Source organism: Centropristis striata, chromosome 23 (assembly GCF_030273125.1).
Source record: "Centropristis striata isolate RG_2023a ecotype Rhode Island chromosome 23, C.striata_1.0, whole genome shotgun sequence".
Taxonomy (NCBI): Eukaryota; Metazoa; Chordata; class Actinopteri; order Perciformes; family Serranidae; genus Centropristis; species Centropristis striata.
Window position 1 is genome coordinate 31,283,274 of NC_081539.1, and position 21,861 is coordinate 31,305,134.

At 33.4% G+C, this 21,861-nt stretch overlaps 1 protein-coding gene across 3 annotated transcripts in view; it reads left to right on the plus strand.

Annotated features, from left to right (window-relative positions):
* col11a1a (collagen, type XI, alpha 1a) overlaps positions 1 to 21,861 on the plus strand; it is a 148,401-nt gene that overhangs the window by 52,339 nt on the left and 74,201 nt on the right. For all 3 annotated transcript variants that reach the window (XM_059327462.1, XM_059327463.1, XM_059327464.1), the window contains exons 14-28: positions 770 to 826; positions 3,550 to 3,603; positions 4,270 to 4,323; positions 6,382 to 6,435; positions 7,251 to 7,304; positions 9,003 to 9,056; positions 10,843 to 10,887; positions 11,085 to 11,138; positions 12,452 to 12,496; positions 13,743 to 13,796; positions 15,386 to 15,430; positions 16,928 to 16,981; positions 20,231 to 20,275; positions 20,846 to 20,899; positions 21,564 to 21,608. In XM_059327462.1, the coding sequence (XP_059183445.1) occupies positions 770 to 826; positions 3,550 to 3,603; positions 4,270 to 4,323; positions 6,382 to 6,435; positions 7,251 to 7,304; positions 9,003 to 9,056; positions 10,843 to 10,887; positions 11,085 to 11,138; positions 12,452 to 12,496; positions 13,743 to 13,796; positions 15,386 to 15,430; positions 16,928 to 16,981; positions 20,231 to 20,275; positions 20,846 to 20,899; positions 21,564 to 21,608 (768 nt within the window). The remainder of the gene's footprint in view (positions 1 to 769; positions 827 to 3,549; positions 3,604 to 4,269; positions 4,324 to 6,381; positions 6,436 to 7,250; positions 7,305 to 9,002; positions 9,057 to 10,842; positions 10,888 to 11,084; positions 11,139 to 12,451; positions 12,497 to 13,742; positions 13,797 to 15,385; positions 15,431 to 16,927; positions 16,982 to 20,230; positions 20,276 to 20,845; positions 20,900 to 21,563; positions 21,609 to 21,861) is intronic.

Sequence of the window (21,861 nt, forward strand, 5' to 3'; positions counted from 1 at the left end):
TATACAGTATGTGAGCAGAAGGAGCAACAAAAATGTTGAATTAACTCAAATTGGATGTAGTGATTAAACATTGGACTTTTTTTTTCCAGTATACTCCATTTTAAGTTTAAGTAATAATAATAATAATAATAATACATTTTATTTGTAAAGCACTTTTCATACAGAAATCTCAAAGTGCTACAGAAACCAGAAACAAGAAAGAGAAAACTCATTAAAATCAGCAGTAGATAAAAAAAAAAAAGACACAGGTAATAAAGTACATTATGCAGAGACAAAATAAAAACATCTAGGGACAACCTAAAAATGCCTCCCTGAACAGAAAAGTTTTAAGCCCTTTTTTTTTGTGTGTTAAAATAAAGAAGTAAGAAAAAAAACTATTGCAAAAAAAGGAAGGAAAAAAATTCCAAAGTTTTTGTAAATGTCCCATCAAAATGTGTAATATGATTTGTCTTTTGCACCACTTCAAAAAGCTAAAATGATGGACACCAGATAATTAAAACAAGTACACATTGTCATACATTTCATTGATTTGATTGTATTATGTCATAAAATAACAGACTCACTTTCCTAAGTGAGTGAAAAATGAAGAAATAGCTGATTCAGTGCATCATGGATGATGGATTGCAAGAATAAAAATAGATAATATACTGTTATATATGACATGACAGGGTGGAAAAACTTCTTATATGCTCCATTTATGGGATGTAGCTTTTTCTTTACTAATTAAAATGTTACTAATAATGATTGTTCTCTGTGTTTCTACCTGCAGCTGGCTATGAGGGGCCCCTCAGGGCCAATGGGTCTAACAGGAAGATCAGGACCAGTGGTGAGTCTTTGTTTGTTGTTGGTGGTTGTAGAAATCTTTACAAATTCCTATTTTTTCTCTTTTTAATTTCCAGCACTTCCTCATTATTCATGTTATTGAATGTGCATATGATAAAGACAGTTGTCATACAGATATGCAAGTGTTGATACATAGAATTGATATCATAAAATGAGAAATTAGTCTGAAGGAAACAGGTAGTTTTGAGTTTCGAGCTTTTGATTTCTGACCTGTTAATATTGTTTAAAGAAGTGGGCTGGGATTGAACAAGTTTTTACTTCTTCCCACCCCTTTTTTTTTGCTTGTCAGCCTTATCAGTGCAGGAGTCACTAGGGCTGACTGCTGTTGATGAATTATTATTATTGTATTGTTGTTGCACATTTGAAATAAATCATTAAAATCAAATCAAATCAAAATCAAATCAAAAAATATGCGCATATGATATCCATTCAGATTAATATTATGACACAAGTTACAATTACTCAAAGCTTGAGTTGTATCAGTATTTCAGGAATTCAATGTAATTAACAGTTCTGAATTATCATATCTGATAAATATCATGTTAGTATTTTTATATTTTTAGGGCAAATGTATTATAAGCCCAGAAACCAGGTTGCTTGTTTAGAAATAAGATAAGATAAGATAAGAAATACTTTATTCATCCCAGCAGAGAAATTTAGGTGTTCCAGCAGCCAACATACACACAACACAACACAACACAACACAACACAACACAACACAACACAACACAACACAACACAACACAACACAACACAACACAACACATGTATACATATATATTATACATTAGTAGCTGTTACTCATAGATAACAGTTACAGCAAGTGTGTAAATAAATAAACAGCTGTGCAAAAAACATGTGCAAAAATACAGTTTGGTAAATAGAGTATAAGCAGCTAAGCTAAAATTTAAATAAATATTAAATAAAGATTCTTCTGTCCTTACTAAAAGGGGAGTCATTATAAAGTGCAATTGCAGCAGGTAAAAATGTATTCTTGAATCTGTCCTTTTTGCAGTTTAGCTGCCGTAGCCTCCAACTAAAAATTTTAAAAATTCTAAAAATTGGTGGCTCAGTCGGTGGCCCTCTGCCTGTCTGTTGGTGCTGCCAGCTGCCAAGAAGTTTCCTTCTGTAGTTGCCCCCCCTCCTCCGTTCTCCTGGGCCTGTTGATACATGATCCACTATTTATCTGCAGGAGAGAATCTGCAGAAGACTCACAGATTCACCTTCTGTTAGATCTGCTCTTCTCTGTCTTAACACCAAGCGTAATGGAAATAAAATCTGAAGCGATATGACAATGAGATAAAAAGAAGAGCAGATATGATGATGTGTGGTTTGACTTGCTGCTAATGTACCTCTCCAAAATCTTTCACATTTTGATTGATTACATGAAAAACCCCCAGATGTTGCAGCTTTGAGGCTATTTTTCGGTAATTACCAAATCACCAGCTTTATATTCAACCTTTCCTGCAGACAGGTTACAGTTTATGCCCCAAATCACCACCAAGAACAACAATTAACCGCCACATTTTTAGACATTTAGACTAGATTTCTAGACAAAAGACACCCAGCTGTGTTAATATGCTGCATGTCATGCAATGTTCAAATGCAGGATAATCTCACACTGATTCTTATACTTAACATGTTAAAAACAAGCCTTCACCATCTAAATTAATAATGTGCCAGCTGCATATGATCCATTATTTAAACAAATGATTTTCCTTTAAGGGTGATAGTAGAGATATCATTTAGAAGAATAAAGGATCTTCTTCACTTGAGTTCCCAGGTAGTTCATGCATCTGTAGTAACAGGAATGTGTGGATTCATTTTCCTTCAGATGAACTCACAAAAAGAATGTACATATTGAGCTAAACATCGCCATCTGCTGTTTACTTTATGTTATTTATTTAAACTGCTGTGTCACACTTTGAACAGAAAGTATATACACAACCGGTCAAAAGTTTTAGAACACACCAATTTTTCCAGTTTTTTATTGAAATTCAAGCAGTTCAAGTCAAATGAACAGCTTGAAAGGGTCCAAAGGTAAGTGGTGAACTGCCAGAGGTAAATAAAAAAAGGTAAGCTTAACCAAAACTGGAAAATAATGTACATTTCAGAATTATACAAGTAGGCCTTTTTCAGGGAACAAGAAATGGGTTAACAACTTAACTCTATGGAGTCTTGGGCTATTTTGTCCATTTTTGAATTCTTTTCATGTCTTTGTAAGTCATTTTGTGTCTTTTTTTTGTCATTTTGTGTCTTTTGGTGTCTTTTTTTGTCATTTTGTGTCTTTTGGTGTCTTTTTTGTCATTTTGTGTCTTTTTTTTTTGTCATTTTGTGTCATTTTTTAGTCATTTTGTGTCTTTTGGTTTCTTTTTTGTCATTTTGTGTCTTTTTTTAGTCATTGTGTGTCTTTTGGTGTCTTTTTTTGTCATTTTGTGTCTTTTTTTTGTCATTTAGTGTCTTTTTTTTGGTCATTTTGTGTCTTTTTTTAGTCCTTTAGTCCAACATAAAATGTGGTTTTGAATCTTTCTTTTACTTTCAAAACACTATCATGCTCAATAAAGAATTTTAAATGTTGCAAATGTGCATTAATTTCAGAGTACACTGAGACATTAAACTGCATCATTTTCATTTTCACCATCAAGTTGCTGTGATCTAAACCTTTTGACCAGTAGTGTATGTCTGGTTTGTGTTCTCTCTCTTCAGGGTCTACCTGGTTCTCCTGGACTGAAAGGTGAAAGTGGAGACCATGGTCCACAGGTGAGTTTGAAGTGATGATTCTAATAATCAGTGGTGGAAAGTAACTAAGTACATTTACTCAAGTACTGTACTTAAGTACAGTTTTGAGGAACTTGTACTTTACTTAAGTATTTCCATTTTATGTAACTTTTTACTTCTACTTCATTTCATTTTTAGGCAACTCTGGTACTTTTTACTCCACTACATTTAGCTGCCAGCTTTAGTTACTTTAGTTACTTTTCAGGTCGAGATTTAACATAAAACATAATAGATTTAAAATTTGTACTAATTAAACCACACAAAAGTATATTAAGTAGTTAAAATGAGCCCGCAGTAAATTCAAAGCTAACATAAATGCATCAAAAATAATAATACAATAATATATTTGGACAATCTGAGTGAGTCCATTATGCATTGCGAATACTTTTACTTTTGATACTTTAAGTACATTTTGATGCTGATACTTTTGTACTTTTACTTCAGTAAGTTTTGAATGCAGGACTTTTACTTGTAGTGGAGTAATTTCACAGTGTGGTATTAGTACTTTTACTTGAGTAAGGGATCTGAATACTTCTTCCACCACTGATTATAATGCAGATAAAAGATAAAATCCCCCAGTGATTGAAGGACACTTCCTAGGTTCCTCCATCATTCCTTTGTCACTCAGTGGTCCTCATGTTTCTGCAGGGTCCCCGTGGCGTCCAGGGCCCTGCAGGACAACCTGGCAAAGCTGGCAAGAGGGTGAGAGAACTCACTGACCTGTGTGTGTGTGTGTGTGTGTGTGTGTGTGTTTGTTGTTGTGTGGTTGTTTGTACTTTTGGTCTCTGCTCAAACGTTGAGAGGCTTACTTCCACTCCAACAAACAATGGCTTGATATGTGCTTAAAGGCTGCGCTGCCTCCAATCCTCCTGGATCAATGGATCAATGGATCAATGGCTCGCCAGCAAATCTGTCTGAAAATGCCAAAATGGGAAAAAACTGGCGATGGATATGGGACAATTACTGTCACGGTGCCGTCACTCTAGAGCAAGGTTATAATAGTTTGGGATTTTTCATTAGTTTTAGTTTTAATTTCGTTAGTTTTAGTTAGTTTTTAGAGTGAGTTTTCTAGTTTTAGTTTAGTTTTTAGTTTTTGAAAATGCTTAGTTTTAGTTTAGTTTTTATCAGTTTTAGTGTTAGTTTTAGTTTTTTTGTAATGGTCTATGTGTTGGTGCCAGATTCAAAGAGGTCATAATAAATGTTTCCTTTGTTTCCTTTGGTTTATCATCTCAGCCCCAATAAGGTTATTAACTCTTACAGTTCTGGTGTTTTGTATTTTGGTTCTAGTGTAAACATCCCAGTCTCAGTAAACATATTCACCATGTGTTGCATGTTCCAATAGAAACACTGAATTATGAATGAAAAAAGATGACAAAAACGAAAACTAAGGACATTTTCACTATAATTTTAGTTAGTTTTATTAGTTTTGTAACCACAAAATACAGTTTCAGTTAGTTTCCGTTTTTTTAAAAACTCTAGTTTTTCTTTTTCTTTCAGTTAATGAAAATGTTTTTTCAATTCTAGTTTTCATTATTTTGTTAGTTTTCGTTAACTACAATAACCTTGCTCTGGAGGGCCAAACGTCCTGACCTAATTGATTACTAATAAACATAAACCAGTCCTAATGAAATTAGTAATGCACGTTTAAATCATGGGTCATTCATGAGACATTTACTGGTTTTAATTAGACAATAATTATTAATAAAATAATCACTTATCTCATCTACTGCTGTGTGTTTCAACATACATTACATTACAAACGCTAAGGTAATAGGGTAACACTTTACAATAACCAACTAAGTTGTGTTTATAGATGGTTTATAAACCAATTATTAACAATTGACTACATATTTAATCTTTAAATGTTTTCAACCAATTTCTTAAATGTATATGAATCTTTTCTAAATCATTAACATGCTTAATATGGTGTTAAAAATGTTATAATGGGTGCAAATAAAACTATTAATAAACTAATAATTATAATTTAATTGTTTCTTAATGGTAAAGTCACTATAAACTTACATTAATATACCATCTATTTGCCATTTATAAATTATTTAGTTAGTTAAACATTAATAAATTATCTATTTACCATTCTAAATGGCCTATATACGGTTTATAAACGATGATTAAACATTAATAAACTATCTGTTTACCATTTATAAATGATGGTTATTATAAAGTGTTACTGACAACTGTAATAAAAGAATCACTTATCTCATCTACTGCTGTGTTGTTTCAACATATCTTGTATCCTTGTTTTCTGTCACTACAAACGCTAAGCTAATAGTCTCAAAGAGTCGTGTTACATTAAGAAATATATTTAAGATTTATACTTTTGTTAGGTGTTATGAATTCCTTTCAGTAGTTATATTATTATTTAGAACTCCTCCAGTGTTGTTGTTTACTGACAGCACGTCCTCCTTAGTTCCCACTCTTGATTGTTTTATGTATCTATTTCTATATTGCTGAATAATATTTTGTCAATGAGGGATGCAAACAGCAAACTGCCTGTTTGTTGGTGTCAAACGCTATCTATGGCTTCAGGCATGCTACATTTTTTATTAGTTAGTATAAGAAATATTTTAAATGTTTCATTGTTCTTGTGACTGGCCAGACAAACAACACAACGAGTGGTAATAATCTGAACCATATCAGGGTATTTTAGGATGTCAAGGGTGTTTTTACCTCAACTCATCTTGCTAACTGACTGAATGTTTTATCTTTATGTGTAATTATTATTCTGCTAATGTTTCTCAGGGTCGTGCCGGAGCTGACGGGGCTCGAGGAATGCCTGGAGAGCCGGGCTCCAAGGTACAATATGCCATGTTCATGTGATAAAGTACAAATGAGAAATAGTGTATTATTTTCAGAAAACATTGATGAGCATGATGATGATGATGGTGTGTGTTTTTATTCATTTTTATTTCATTTATTTATTTTGTTCCTTTCATGAAAGTGGACAACAAAATGTGTGCAGAGACACTCTACATCTTCATGATTAGAAAAGAAAACATTTCTTATGTTTGTCTGCCCCCTACTTGAACAATAAAAATAAAAAAAAGATGGTCTGACATCACATACAATGGATTTTCAGTAGCCGACACCAACAAAACTTTGATTATAATCCTGCTGTATCTTATTTTATCCTATTTGTATTTTTATTTCTATTTCCCTGTTTTAATTGACTGTTTTTACTGTTTTCAATTGTGTCTTGCTGTTTTTAATGTGTGTGTAAAGCACTTTGAATTACCTTGTGTTGAATTGTGCTATACAAATAAACTGGCCTTGCCTTGCCTATAACAAAACACTTAAAGCAACAAAAACAAACAAGACAAAAAACAAACAAAAACCCATACAAGTACATGTTATTATCTCAAAAACAAAAGACCAAAAAACAACTGATCATAAACAATCAGTTTAAGATTCCAGTACATATTGACAATTTTTTCTGCATTTATACATTTTTATTTTGAACCTTTTAAATCCATATTTTTACACCAACAACCGAAACACACATTTGTTTTAAAGTAGTCGGAGCAACTTGGTGCTTAAAATGAAATCTTCTTCTCTGGTTTTCTTCTTGTGAAGTGAATGTTGACTTCGTCTCCTGGTCTGTGTGTTTACAGGGGGACCGAGGCTTTGATGGGCTGCCTGGACTGCCTGGTGAAAAGGGACACAGGGTGAGTCAACATGCTGGTTTCCTCTTCAAAATCCCGCCAAAATAAGACAGTTCTGATGTTCTCAAACAGCCTGTTAGGTCTTTACTGCTGCAGATTCCACTGATGTTGAAAACCTGTGAGATGTGTCCACTGAGAGTAATTATGTAGCAGATTTTAAAGAAAATCCTCATGAACAGAGTAGAGAAACAATTTCTGTGGATATGTTTCAGCTTATAAGCAAAATAGTGTTTCTTCATTTGATAAGACATATATCTGGCATTAAAAACAAAATCCCTTCATTATTAGGGATTTGTGTTCTTAGATTACCATGATTTGCACTAAGTTGTATATAGTATATGATTACTATTATTATTATTGTATATTGTTAAATGTCTTTTCTTAGATTGTTTATTTTTTATCTTTATCTTAATTGTGTGAAACTTTGCGGCTGTAACAAAGAAATTTCCCCACTGTGGGATTAATAAAGTCAAATCTGAATCTGAATCTGAATTTACTGAAGGGTGGGTATCTTCTAGACGGCAAACATTTTGGATATAATCTAATATATTTGGCGGAGATCATGTTGAGTAAATTTCAGTGTGATGAGTGAATAACTGGAATCATTGAATAAGAAGTTACAGTTTATTTTATAGCATTACTGTACGTGCGTTGTTAAGACTGACATGGAAAAATGAAATGACAGCTTGGTACTGAAGCCAGGGAGCCAGAATATTTGATGTATTGATGTAGAATGAGCCGCAGTTTCTAAAGTAGACTTTGTGAAGGAGAAGGGAATATATAACATTATATTCTAGACTCTTGGCCATGATTAACCAAAGCTGTCTTACATTTTTAAATTTGTTTCTCACCACAATTTAATGAACTCTTCTGTAGGATGACCATACATTTTAGATGCATCTTTAAATTAGGTAGAAGCAGTGGTGGAAGAAGTATTCAGATCCTTTACTTAAGTAAAAGTACTAATACACACTGTGAAATTACTCCACTACAAGTAAAAGTCCTGCATTCAAAATGTACTTAAGTGAAAGTACAAAAGTATCAGCATCAAAATGTACTTAAAGTATCAAAGTAAAAGTACTCGTTATGCAGAATGGAGCCGCTCAGATTATTTCATATATTCCAAATATTATATTAGATTATTATTAATGATGCATTTCTCAAGGTAGGGCTCATATTGACTACTTAATATTCTGTTATGAGGTTTATTTTAAAAATTGTCTAATCACCTAAATTTAGTGTTTTTTTATGCTAAACCTCGACCTGTAAAGTAACTAAAGCTGTCAGCTAAATGTAGTGGAGTAAAAAGTACAATATTTGCCTCAAAATGTAGTGAAGTAGAAGTATAAAGTGACATAAAATGGAAATACTCAAGTAAAGTACAAGTACCTCAAAATTGTACTTAAGTACAGTACTAGAGTAAAAGTACTTAGTTACTTTCCACCACTGGGTAGAAGTACTTGCTACTAAACAACTAAGAGATAAATAATAAATAAAGTGACGCAGCAAAAAGGTTTTAGAGTAACTAACAGTTACTGTGTGATTGAAATATATAAAGCAAGGTATACAGTATATCTTCAGTTTCAGTTTTGAAGACTGAAACATTAATGATTGTTCAGTTAATAAAATATTGGATTAATCCAAACCTGTCTCACATATTCTTTCTCTCTTTTCTTTTCTTTTTTTCTCTGTTTATCTCAGGGAGAGTTTGGACCGATGGGACCCACCGGAGCCCCCGGAGAGGACGGACAGAGAGTAAGTACTTCCTCTTTAAACTCAAATTAATTCTAAGAAAACTGTACTCAATTGAGGTGAACAACTATTATAAAAAGGGTTAGGCACCATTTGAAAAAAGCACACTTCTAACATTGTATTACAGTTTAATTAATCCTTACATATCTTACTGTAATATAATTTGGGCGAGCACTTACCATTCTTATTTACAGGCAATTCATAGATTTCAGGAATCCTTTTATAAGAATTTCCACTAACTCTTCTTATTTAGCCCATAAACTAAACCATTATTTAAACAATTGCAACTTTATGAGGTCAATAAGTATCAAACAGGGGTTCTTATGTATAAAGTAATTAGCCTTCCTGCATCTTGACCTAACTTTTTTCATATTTACTTTGAGTTTAATTCTCATTATCATGCACATCTTACAAGAAGAAAGAATGATTTACATATTCCTTTCTGTAGGAACTCTGTTGCCAAATTCTCATTAGTTTATCAAGGTGTTAGACATAAAACATCTAACAGAATCATGTTCCTCTTTAAATACTTTGAAGACCAAGCTCAAAAAACCCCTATAGATGTTCTACACCTTTGTATTTGTTTTGTTTAAATGTTGTTTGTATTTTTTTATTTTCATCTAGCTATGTAATTTAAGTAAAGTATAGTTACTGATAGGTTTTAGAGGGAGGGTCGCGTATATAAGCCCTTTGGGCTTTTTGATCTTTCCTGCACTTTCTTTTACTGTTTCTTGTTCTGTTATTTCCTAACGATTGTATGTTTTTTAAGTGCAAACAACAATAAATTAAAAAAAACAACTAACATATTAGATGAGCTGTCGGCCAGCTCAGCTTCAGGCAGCAGCAGCTGGGCGGAGATTATAAAGTGGGGAGGAGGTTTGTGTTTAACCTTTCCTCCCTTTGAAACTAACTACCTCCACCTCCACCCCCAGGCTGCTGCTGCATTCAGCTCTGTTTGGTCAGGTTCAGATTGTCTAATAAAGGCTTTCCAGAGCTCACAGTCATAGCTGGTGATAGTTATCTAATGTTTCAGTGCAAGATGGCAGTACTTACCTCAGACTGTATTTGTTGAAATGACAGAGAATTTACACAAAATATATAATATATAGAATATACAAAAAATCTTTCCTTCCACATGCCATCACACTGTACAATAACAGATAGTCTGGTTCATTACATGCCGTCGTTATGCACTTTATGTGTTTTTTATGCACACTGTTCATTGCATTTGTTTCATAGCACCAACATTTTTATACTGTATATTCATATTTATTCTGCACTGGAATTCTACTCCTTAATACATACTCCTTCTTTAGACACTTTATTTCTATTTTTACATTACATTTTTTACATTACAGCTTGAAGTATGCCTAGGTTGTTCTTTTTATTTAATTGTGTTGTTATTGTCTCTGTGTGTAATGCTGCTGCTACACTGGAATTTCCCAGCTTGGGATAAATAAAGTCTATCTATCTATCTATCTATCTATCTATCTATCTATCTATCTATCTATCCATCTATCCATCTATCTATCTATCTATCTATCTATCTATCTATCTATCTATCTATCTATCTATCCATCTATCCATCTATCTATCTATCTATCTATCTATCTATCTATCTATCTATCTATCTATCTATCTATCTATCTATCTATCTATCTATCTATCTATCTATCTATCTATCTATCTATCTATCTATCTATCTATCTACCTAATTTAACTCTGGACCTCTACAATGAGGAGCAATTCAATACAATTAGTGTGACTTGTGTGTTTTTTCTCCCCTCAGGGCGAGGACGGAGAGATCGGGCCCCGAGGATTAGCTGGAGAGAGTGTAAGTTTAGTCTTTGTTGGCTTTGTTTCATCAGGTTCTCCTCCAACATGTTCTGACATGAAGCTCTTCACTAGTGATCTCTGATGTCTGATCTCTCTCTGACTAAAGTCTCCACCAGAGGACAGGATTGCCCGACTGAAAGTTATTATTCAGCCGTGTCTTGAGCATAGAAAGTCATTTCTTCTTGTTCCTTGCAGGGTCCTCGAGGTTTGTTAGGACCTCGTGGTCCTCCAGGACCACCTGGATCTCCTGTAAGTACCGTCACCATCCTGATCTCTCAGATCATTTTCTATATATCCTATATATATTTCTATATATCTATATCCTCCTGACTACCAGGAAAAAAAATACTGTCCCATCACATTTTTTTTGGTAACACTTTACAATAACCATCTAAGTGATGTTTATAGATGGTTTATAAAGCAGTAATTATTAACCATTTACAAAGTTCCATACATATTTAATCTTTAAATGGTTTCAAGCAATTTCTTAAAGGCATACGAATAATTTTGAAATCATTTACATCCTTAATATGGTGTTAAAAATGTTATAATGTTATCATGTTATAAATGATGATTAAACATTAATAAACTATCTGTTTACCACCTATAAATGATGGTTATTGTAAAGTGTTACCTTTTTTTTTAATTCCCCAATCTTTGTAAGTTAATTAGAATACTGGGTAACACTTTACAATAACCTAAGTAATGTTTATAGATGGTTTATAAACCAACTATTAACCATTTACAAAGTGCTATATACATATTTAATCTTTAAATGGTTTCAACCAATTTCTTAAAGCTATATGAATCATTTCTAAATCATTAACATACTAAATATGGTGTTAAAAATGTAATAATGAGTGAAACTAAAACTATTAATAAACTATTAACTATAATTTAATTGTTTGTTAATGGTAAATTAATTATAAACTTACATTAATATACCATCTATTTGTCATTTATGAATAATGTAGTTAGTTTAACGGTAATAAATTATGTAATTACCATTCTAAATGGTCTATAAACGGTTTATAAATGATGATTAACCATTAATAAACTATCTGTTTACCATTTATAAATGATGGTTATTGTAAAGTGTTACCGAATACTGAAAACAAAATGCCAAACCCGTAAAATGGAACCTTCATGGCAACTAGTTAATCTTATAGAAAATATCAAAAAGTCAACTTGAGAATGAGTTGAACATCCAAATAACTGCTTATCATTACATTTATTTATTTATTTTGCTTTGTTGTGCTTTTAAGACATAAGAAATACTATGCTGAAAAAAATACAGCTAAAATACTTCAGAGAATGTTTGAATGTGTCCTTAAGAGACTTATTATATAAAATACGCCAACAACATTTCAAGCCAAAATGTGATGAGATGTGAAAGGTAGCAAAGCCCCGCCCCCTCACATTTGGTACCATTGAAAAGCCCTAAATGTCTTCTGTAGATAGCAGAAGGTCTTCCACAGAAGACACATTTAAACTCCTGGTAGTCAGGAGGAGATGAATAAAATCCACATGAGGTTTGAGTGTTTTCTGGATGTTCTTTGCAGGGTGTTGCTGGTGTTGATGGGCCTCCAGGTGCCAAAGGAAACATGGTAAGAACCCACCAACTCTTAAAAACCAGACCAGGTTTACTGAGCTGGAACCTGACTATCTCTAGAAGTTTCTACAGTCGAGGTTAGGCTGTTAAAATCCCTTTAGGGTGCACAGGTGGAGGTCAAAGGTCACAGTAGACTCTTAAACAGCAGCACAGGATCAAGTGCTGCCTCATTAATATATTCCAAGATGTGTAGTGTTTAATGGAGAGAAAGGAGCCCTGGTAGGTGTTTTTAAGAAGGAATTGAGTAACATATTCGTTTGCAAATGCTAACATACATATACAGTAAGCTATTTTAAATGTACTTAGAACAAATGCATTGATAGATACATTAATAGATCAAAGTTCAGAAGCACTACCATATTTATTTCCGTTCTAATTGACCAACTAGGTTGTAAATTTAACCAATAAGCTCAATAACAACATGATAATAGGTAAAATTATATATTTTGACACCACAAATTGTATATTTTCATGCATAAATTAAGCTAAAGTCTAAAAGAATTGTGATGCTGCCTCATTAATATATATCCAAGATGTGTAGTGTTTAATGATACGCAGGCTCTGAAATGTTCCACAGCAACAGTCTTTTTTTCATGTATGTGTTGTATATATTTTATTTTCATATCATGACGGAATACAATACATTAGGTTACAAGGTCAGGAAGCAAAGCGGCTCAGTTCAAACTACAACTACTTCATTAGATAACGTGATGATGCTAAATGTATTATTATTATTATTATTATTATTATTATTAAATAGTGAGTATGTTTTGCTGGATTATATCTTTCTTCTCAAGTTTTTTTGAGGCTGGTACAGTAAACACTATTATTTCTGTTCTTCTAACAGATATACATGCAGCCATTTATGATATTAAACATAAATGTTGCAATTTAATGTGTTATTTTATTTTTAATTAGGGGTTCAGAACAGACTGGGACATATTGTCTACATATCTTCACCAGTTGAAAAATAGCTTGTTCACATGCCATATTGGGACATTTCTGTGAAGGATCTTGATTCTGTGCAATTTTTATTTTTGCCTCTTGCTGCTAAATGTTCATGTGTAACTCTGAATGGACAATTTTGACAATTTTTTATGCTGTTGAAAGGCAGAAGTTCAGATTGAACACACCTGATTGAGGAAAATGACAATAACAATGTGTAATTCAAGTGTCAGTGTTGGAGCTGAGGATAACTCTTGAACTAGTGTTTAGTTTTGACAGCTTCCATCTTTTTTCAGGGACCACAAGGAGAACCAGGCCCACCCGGGCAGCAGGGAATCCCCGGAACACAGGTGAACAAATCAATCATACACCACTGACACCAGGGCAGAGTTGGTGCATGCACCATGATGTTATTACAGTGAAGTGGCCACAGAAACACGTGTTTGCTGTCTGTATCTTGCAGTTCAAACCCCACAAGCAAAGAGAAAAACTAGCAGATTTACTGTTGACAGCTTGTGAGCTTGGAGAATCATTTAATGAATTCAGTGCTCAGTTGAACAGCTGCTTCTCTCAGCATGCTGTCACGTTGTTTATCCTTCCAGGTGTAAAATACACTGTCATACTTTTTTCTGAAAAATAAATTTGAGGTATCAAATCAGAAGTTGGCCTGTCAAAAGATATTCTCATCTTCCATTTGACTTTTTGGATTTGCTCCTCCTCTGTTCTGGCCTCCCACCCTCCCTGGACACACAAACGCCACACACACACACACACACACACACACACACAAGCACGCCCCGCGCACATATTTATAAAATATTTTGAGGGTTTATCTTGGGAAGGGGCATGTTTCAGGGTTGATCCAGTTGAAAGCATCTTATTCATGTTGGTGGAATTCCTGCAAAGCTGCCACACCTGTTGGAGCAAGTTACTGTGCCTCAAATTACCCCTGCGACACACACACACACACACACACACACACACACACACACACACACACACACACACACTCAAATGCATTGGTACACACCATAGCTACCTAGAAACGCACACATGGAAACACGTGCACAAATATTTAAGTGTATACAGTACCACAAGCATGCTAGATGCTAATATGCCAACAGGCCCCCCTCATTACACACACACACACACACACACACACACACACATTCTTGTACTTCTATCTTTGTGAGGACCATCATTGGAACAGTGAATTCCCTTGCAAGGTTATAATAGTTTGATTTTTCATTAGTTTTAGTTTTAATTTAGTTGTGAATTTCTGTTTTCAAATTCAGTTAGTTTTAATGAGTTTTTAGAGTGAGTTTGCTAGTTTTAGTTTAGTATTTTTTTTTTTTTAAATGCTTTAGTTTTAGTTTTAGTTTTTATTAGTTGTAGTGTTTTGTAATGGGGTATTTGTTGGGTGGGAGATTAATAGAGGTCACAGTAAATTTTGCCTTTATTTCCTTTATTGTCTGATCCATCTTCATTATGTATGAAAAAAGTTGACAAAGACAAAAATGAAGGACATTTTCAGTTAATTATCATTATCATGTAACCTTTAACCCTTAAAACAAAGTCTGAAATCTCAAAAAAAGCCTTTAAAGAAGTGAGGACCGGCCGAAATGTCCTCACTTTGCAAAAATGTCCTCACTCTGTTGGTTAAAAACGTGTTCTGGTCCTCACTATGTAGGAAGTACAAGAACACACACACACACACACACACACACACACACACACACACACACACACACACAAACACAAACACAAAGGTATAAGATTAACAATCCTTTGCTAGCTCAACTATTTACAGCTCCAACAAACTCTAAAGCTTGTGTGTGTGTGTGTGTGTGTGTGTGTGTGTGTGTGTGTGTGTGTGTTTGAGCATGCTTGCTGTCGCCATAGCAACAGACCCTCATTTCTGTGTGTCTCTGTCTAACAGGGTCTTCCTGGTCCTCAAGGCCCTATCGGACCACCTGGTGAAAAAGTATGTAACCCTTTGTCTTTGTTATTTAACCCTTTGATGCACAACATGAGTCTAAAGTGACCCGACTTAGTTTTTAATTTTCTATATCTTTACAATAAATTAATTTCATCATTCAGTATTCCAGGTTTTCCTCAATCAATTTGTTTTTCATCATCATACATCCTCATTTTTTGTTATTCATTTCTTACTTTTTGAATAAAAACCCTTTTATTATCACTACTACTGCTTCTAATGCACAACATGGGTCAGAAATGTCATTATGGGGTTATTGTGTGTATAATTTTAAGGAAAAATGAATTTAATCAATTTTGGAATCAGGCTGAAACATAAAAAAAATGTGGAAAAAGTGAAGCTCTGTGAAAACCTTCCAGATACACTGTATGTGTGACAAAATGATACACAAATATGTTAAATATATTAAATATATGAGTGTGGAAAGTAACTATTTGAAACAAATTACTATTATTATAGTATTAAGTAATTTAATTTTAATTCAAATTTGGATAAATGAGTCATTTTTGACCCATGTTATACATTAGAAGTGTTGTCCATATGTTGTGCATCAAAGGGTTAAAAGCACATTAAAATTGAAACAAATAAGATAACATAAAATAAAAGTGACTCATGGTTTAAGTACAACAAAATAAATGTCAGTTGCAGGAAACTGTTGTTTAGCCAAAGATAATCAGTCATTTAACCCTATAAAGCCAATTGTATCATATTTGATACATAAGTTTTTGAGACCTATACATCATCAGTGTGATATTTTTTTCCTGAAAAACCTGATGAATACATGTGTTGAAGAAAAAAAAACTGAGCAACAAATTGCACAAAAATACAAGATATAGCAAAAATGATATGCAGGTTCCACTGGTGGATCAGTCATTGCTGCGTGAAAACTTCATATCAGCAGATGTATGATGTTGTGTTATATGGAAAAAAATATTTTGCATGTTTGAGGAAAATGTTAAAAGAAAGTAAAGCCTTAAAAGGTTAAAAATGTTGGGTTTTATATGTTTTTGTTAGTTCAAGAAAAACAAACTGTGAGCAACAAATTGCACAAAAAGAACTGATGTATCAAATATGATACAAATTAGAATCATATATCCCTATTTATTTTGGATTTTAAAAAAATATATCTGTCAGCAGGTTCAATAAACACTCCAGTTTAAAAAAAAAAAAGAATTTTCTGGCAATTATTTAATGGTTCAGGCTTTATAGGGTTAAATGCTGTTTCAGGATTATGATAGAATATTGTAATAATGTAGTTGTTAGTTTAAACTCAATGTGTACAATGTAGCAAAACACATTAGGTGAGTCATGTTTAATCATCTCTTAGATCCAACTCAGGTAACATAAAATGTTTTATGTTCTGCATTTTGTAACCTGCATGTTCTCTGAATGAATATCTATAATAATATATGTATATTTTAGCCCAACAGAGAATTCTGAAACTAGTTTTTTAACCTTGTTTGTATCTTTCTTTCCCCCCCACAGGGACCTCAGGGCCGGTCGGGGCTGGCTGGACTACCTGGAGCTGACGGGCCTCCTGTGCGTGCTCTTATCACCTTTATACGTACATACAGTATATTAGTATTATTATACATACACCCACAGACTGAGATATGACACCACTTTACTCCTATAACAACCCAAGCCTCCAATATTGGCGCTGAAACCTTTTTTTTGCATCAAAAGATGGATGTGTTTTTCAGTTTTTCAGTAAAATAAGCACAGTAGTGGAGGTCCCAACACAGAGCCGACTGTGTTTGACACTTTTAAATCAGATCTGATCACCTGTGATATCAAAATTTACACAAAGTAATCAGCAACATTGTTTCCTCTGCAGCCAATTTGGTTGGTTTCAAGCCAATTTCAGCATACAGAAGTCACTGGAGACCCAGTTTAAAATGTTAAAAGTGGCGATCTTAAAGCCAACGGCCATGTTTAGAAAATAAGAAATACATTAATTACAGTACAGGCCAAAAGTTTGGACACACCTTCTCATTCAATGCGTTTTTCTTTATTTTCATGACTATTTACATTGTAGATTCATCAAAATTATGAATGAACACATGTGGAATTATGTACTTAACATAAAAAGTGTGAAATAACTGAAAACATGTCTTATATTCTAGTAAGCAAAGGGTGGTTACTTTGAGGAATCTAAAATACAAGACATGTTTTCAGTTATTTCACACTTTTTTTGTTAAGTACATAATTCCATATGCGTTCATTCATACGCTGTAAAAAATGTTGGTAGAAATGACAGTAAAACACTGTCAAATACATCAGAAATAGGGCGTAAAATTAAAAATTGTATATCACCATATTAGACACTTTTAATTACCGTAAATCAGAGAATAGCACAAAACCTCTTTCTGTCATAAACTGGAAGAAACACACAGTTTTGCTGTAAAAATATAACATTTTCATGCAAAATTTATGGAGAAATACCATGATGTGTGAATGAATGACACAATTACCCTAAAAATAACAGGATTATTCAGTCTAAATGACAGTTTTTGCTGATATTTACATTTAAATTTACAGTAGAAAACACACTCACTGTATTTCTTACGGTGAAGTTCTGGCAACCACAGCTGCTATTTTACCGTAAATTAAACAGATTATTTTTTACAGTGTAGTTTTGATGCCTTCAGTGAGAATCTACAATGTAAATAGTCATGAAAATAAAGAAAAACGCATTGAATGAGAAGGTGTGTCCAAACTTTTGGCCTGTACTGTATATTAACTAGTAGTTTTTATTTAGTTTAAAGACCATGGCACAACTCCAAGTCCATATTTAGACTGTGTATGGAGGGTTTTGAAGGGTTTTGGAGGGTTTTGAAGGGTTTTGGAGGGTTTTGAAGGGTTTACCCTTTTGGTGTTTGACACACACAGAACCTTGTTGTGAAATCCTGCAGAACAGTCCCTCAGAAATCTCTCAAGGCAGAGAAATATAATAAATGTGCCTCTGAGCTTAGTTATTGTGGAGCTGCAGTAGCTCATGTCACTAGCAGAGGTGTGTCAGGTGAAGAGGCAGCAGCCCTCAGCTGCCCTCAGGCCTCAGCCGGGTGATTTACTGCCTCACACCTCAGATTGGAAATGCCAGGTGTTCACAGCTAAACACCTTCCATGTGTGTGTGTAGGTGTGTGTGCATCCAGCCGTTTTTATGGGGACGTCTACCTGCCCCATCACCTGGACACCACACTGATGGCTGTTAACACACAGGACTGAGTTCTTGCAGCAGAAATGACACTATAGAGTGCACATTGATATGTTTCAAGGTTATAATAGTTTTGGATTTTTCATTAGTTTTAGTTTTAATTTCGTTGTCAATTTTTGTTTTCAAATTCAGTTAGTTTTAGTTAGTTTTCAGAGTGAATTCATTAGTTTTAATTAGTTTTTATATTTTGGAAAATGCTTAGTTTTAGTTTAGTTTTTATTAGTTTTAGTTGTTTTGTAATGGGGTATTTGTTGGGTCCAGATTCAATAAGGTCATAATAAATGTTTCCTTTATTTCCTTTGTCTGATCCATCTCAGCCCCAATAAGTTTATTAAGTCATAAAACCAGATGGATTAAATAGATTTCATATCAACCAAAAAGGTTTACGTATGAAAAAAGTTGACAAAGACGAAAACTAAGGACATTTTCACTATAATTTCAGTTAGTTTTGTAACCACACAATACAGTTTCAGTTAGTTATCGTTTTTTAAAAAACTCTGTTTTTTATTTATCTCTTTATTTTTATTTCAGTTAACGAAAATGTTTTTTCAATTCTAGTTTTTGTTATTTTGTTAGTTTTCGTTAACTATAATAACCTTGATATGTTTTTCATATAGAGGAGGGGAAAAACTGTGTTGTTGCTGTAAATCAGACAAAATGCAGAAGCTTCTGACCTTTTTTATATGGATTTTGGATTTTATATTTGACACTTTTTGAATAGAGTTGGAGTTTAGAGACGACGTCTACGACTGAATTGTTTAAGCATAATCTTCATAAGATGTTAGCAGATTGTTTCCAAGATCCCATTAGGGACGATGCAGATAACGCTCAAATGTGCATTGTCCCCTTGCCTAAAGATGTTGCATTCAGTTGCAAATAACAGTTTCAACCTGGTCTCACAGGAATCCGTGGAATAGCCACGGAATCACTCAAATTTCCGTGAAACTAACACGGATTTGGCTACAATGCAAGTTAATGACAGTCATATCCCGTGGCTATTCCAACATACAAAGTGATTATGTACATTCACTGAGTGAATATTTAGAAAATAAAACATATATTTCTCGCTAGAAATGTGATCAAAATCCATTTTTATGCAGAAACTAAGTCAAAATATTGATTTTTTCACTAAAAATGAGAGAACATTTGTGCCCGTGAAACGTGTCAGTTTCACGGAAATTTGAGGGATTCCGTGGCTATTCCACGGATTCCTGTGAGACCAGGTTCTTCTGTTTATAGCAGTGAAGTCAGATTTGGTTTTAAAAGGCATACACAGATTGTGCTGTGTGTTTATTATTTAGTGAGCAGTTGGCTCATCCCTTCACTCTCATTCTCATATTTGTACATTTGTGGCTTTGTCATCTAGAGCAGATATTTAGACACCACACCTGTCTACCTGTAGAAACTGATGGTCATTTAGCATGTACTTGCATGCACTTGTTATTTGTAAAGATGCATCAGCAAACTGAATAATATACATTTGTTCACAGCGTTCTCTGTCTCTGTGATTAGTTTAGAAACAACAGTGAAAAAACCCCTTTTAACCACTTTGACACGGTTTATTCTACAGGGTCATCCTGGTAAGGAGGGTCCACCTGGAGAGAAAGGAGCCCTGGTAGGTATTTTTAACAAGGAATTCAGTAACATATTCGTTTGCAAATGCTAACATATAATACAGTAAGCTATTTTAAATGTACTTAGAACAAATGCATTGATAGATACATTAATAGATCAACATTCAGAAGCACTACCATATTTATTTCCGTTCTAATTGACCAACTAGGTTGTAAATTGAACCAATAAGCTCAATAACAACATGATAATGAGGTTAAATTATATATTTTCACACCACACATTGTATATTTTCATGAATAAATTAAGCTAAAGTCTAAAAGAAAAAATGTATTTTAAACAAAGCACCACAAATTTAAGACAAAGTCTTTAGATAATTATGATTAATAATAGTACATATTAATAAATAAAAGAATTACTGTGCTCAGAACAATTGAAAACCTTCAATTATACCATACATGCAGTAATCTTAGTTACAGTAACTATAGTAAATGCATTTTTGAGCTAATAAAGACACAATGTGGTACATCCTATGTCTGAATATCTAACCTATCATATCATCTCTAATTATAAACTATCTAATATTGTAACCATGCACTGTGTTACTTCCCAGGGTCCATCAGGTCCTCAGGGTCCTATCGGTTATCCTGGTCCCCGTGGTGTCAAGGTACGGTTTCAGTTTGATCATGTGGGCATTCAATTAATTAGCCCCATTTACTATACTTGTCATTTTGTGTCTTTTTTTAGTCATTTTGTGTCTTTTTTTTATCATTTTGTGGTCAATTTGTGTCTTTTTTGGTCATTTATGTCTTTTTTTGGTCATTTTGTGTCTTTTTTTGATCACTTTGTTTCTTTTTTTAGTCATTTTGTGTCTTTTTTTGGTCACTTTGTGTCTTTTTTGTCATTTTGTGTCTTTTTTGGTAATTTTGTGTCTTTTTGTTGGTCAATTTGTGTCTTTTTTGGTCAATTTGTGTCTTTTTTGGTCATTTTGTGTCTTTTTTGGTCATTTATGTCTTTTTTTTTGTCATTTTGTGTCTTTTTTTGATCACTTTGTGTCTTTTTTGGTCATTTTGTGTCTTTTTGTTGGTAATTTTGTGTCTTTTTTGGTCATTTATGTCTTTTTTTGATAATGTTGTGTCTTTTTGTGGTCATTTTGTGTCTTTTTTGGTCATTTATGTCTTTTTTTGGTCATTTTGTGTCTTTTTTTGATCACTTTGTTTCTTTTTTTAGTCATTTTGTGTCTTTTTTTCAGTCATTTTGTGTACTTTACAGTTTTACATAACGGTATTGTGTTGTGTTGTGTTTGTAATGCTAATGAATGTCTGTTACAGGGTGCTGATGGTGTCCGTGGTCTCAAGGGGGGAAAGGGAGAGAAGGTATAAACTTCTTGAAATACTTTGTTTTTACATAGTTTCTTCATTAACCACTGAGCAGCCAGTAAAGCTTATGAATCATACATTGTTTGTTAATGTAATTCCTAAAGGTTTCTGCATTTTTGTCACAAAAAATTAAGTTAATATTCCTAACCATGATGTTACTGGAAACTATTTATTTCAAAAGCTGTAATAAAATAAACTAGGGGTGTGCCATATCGTATCGTTCACAATGATATCGGTATTTTTTTTTTAT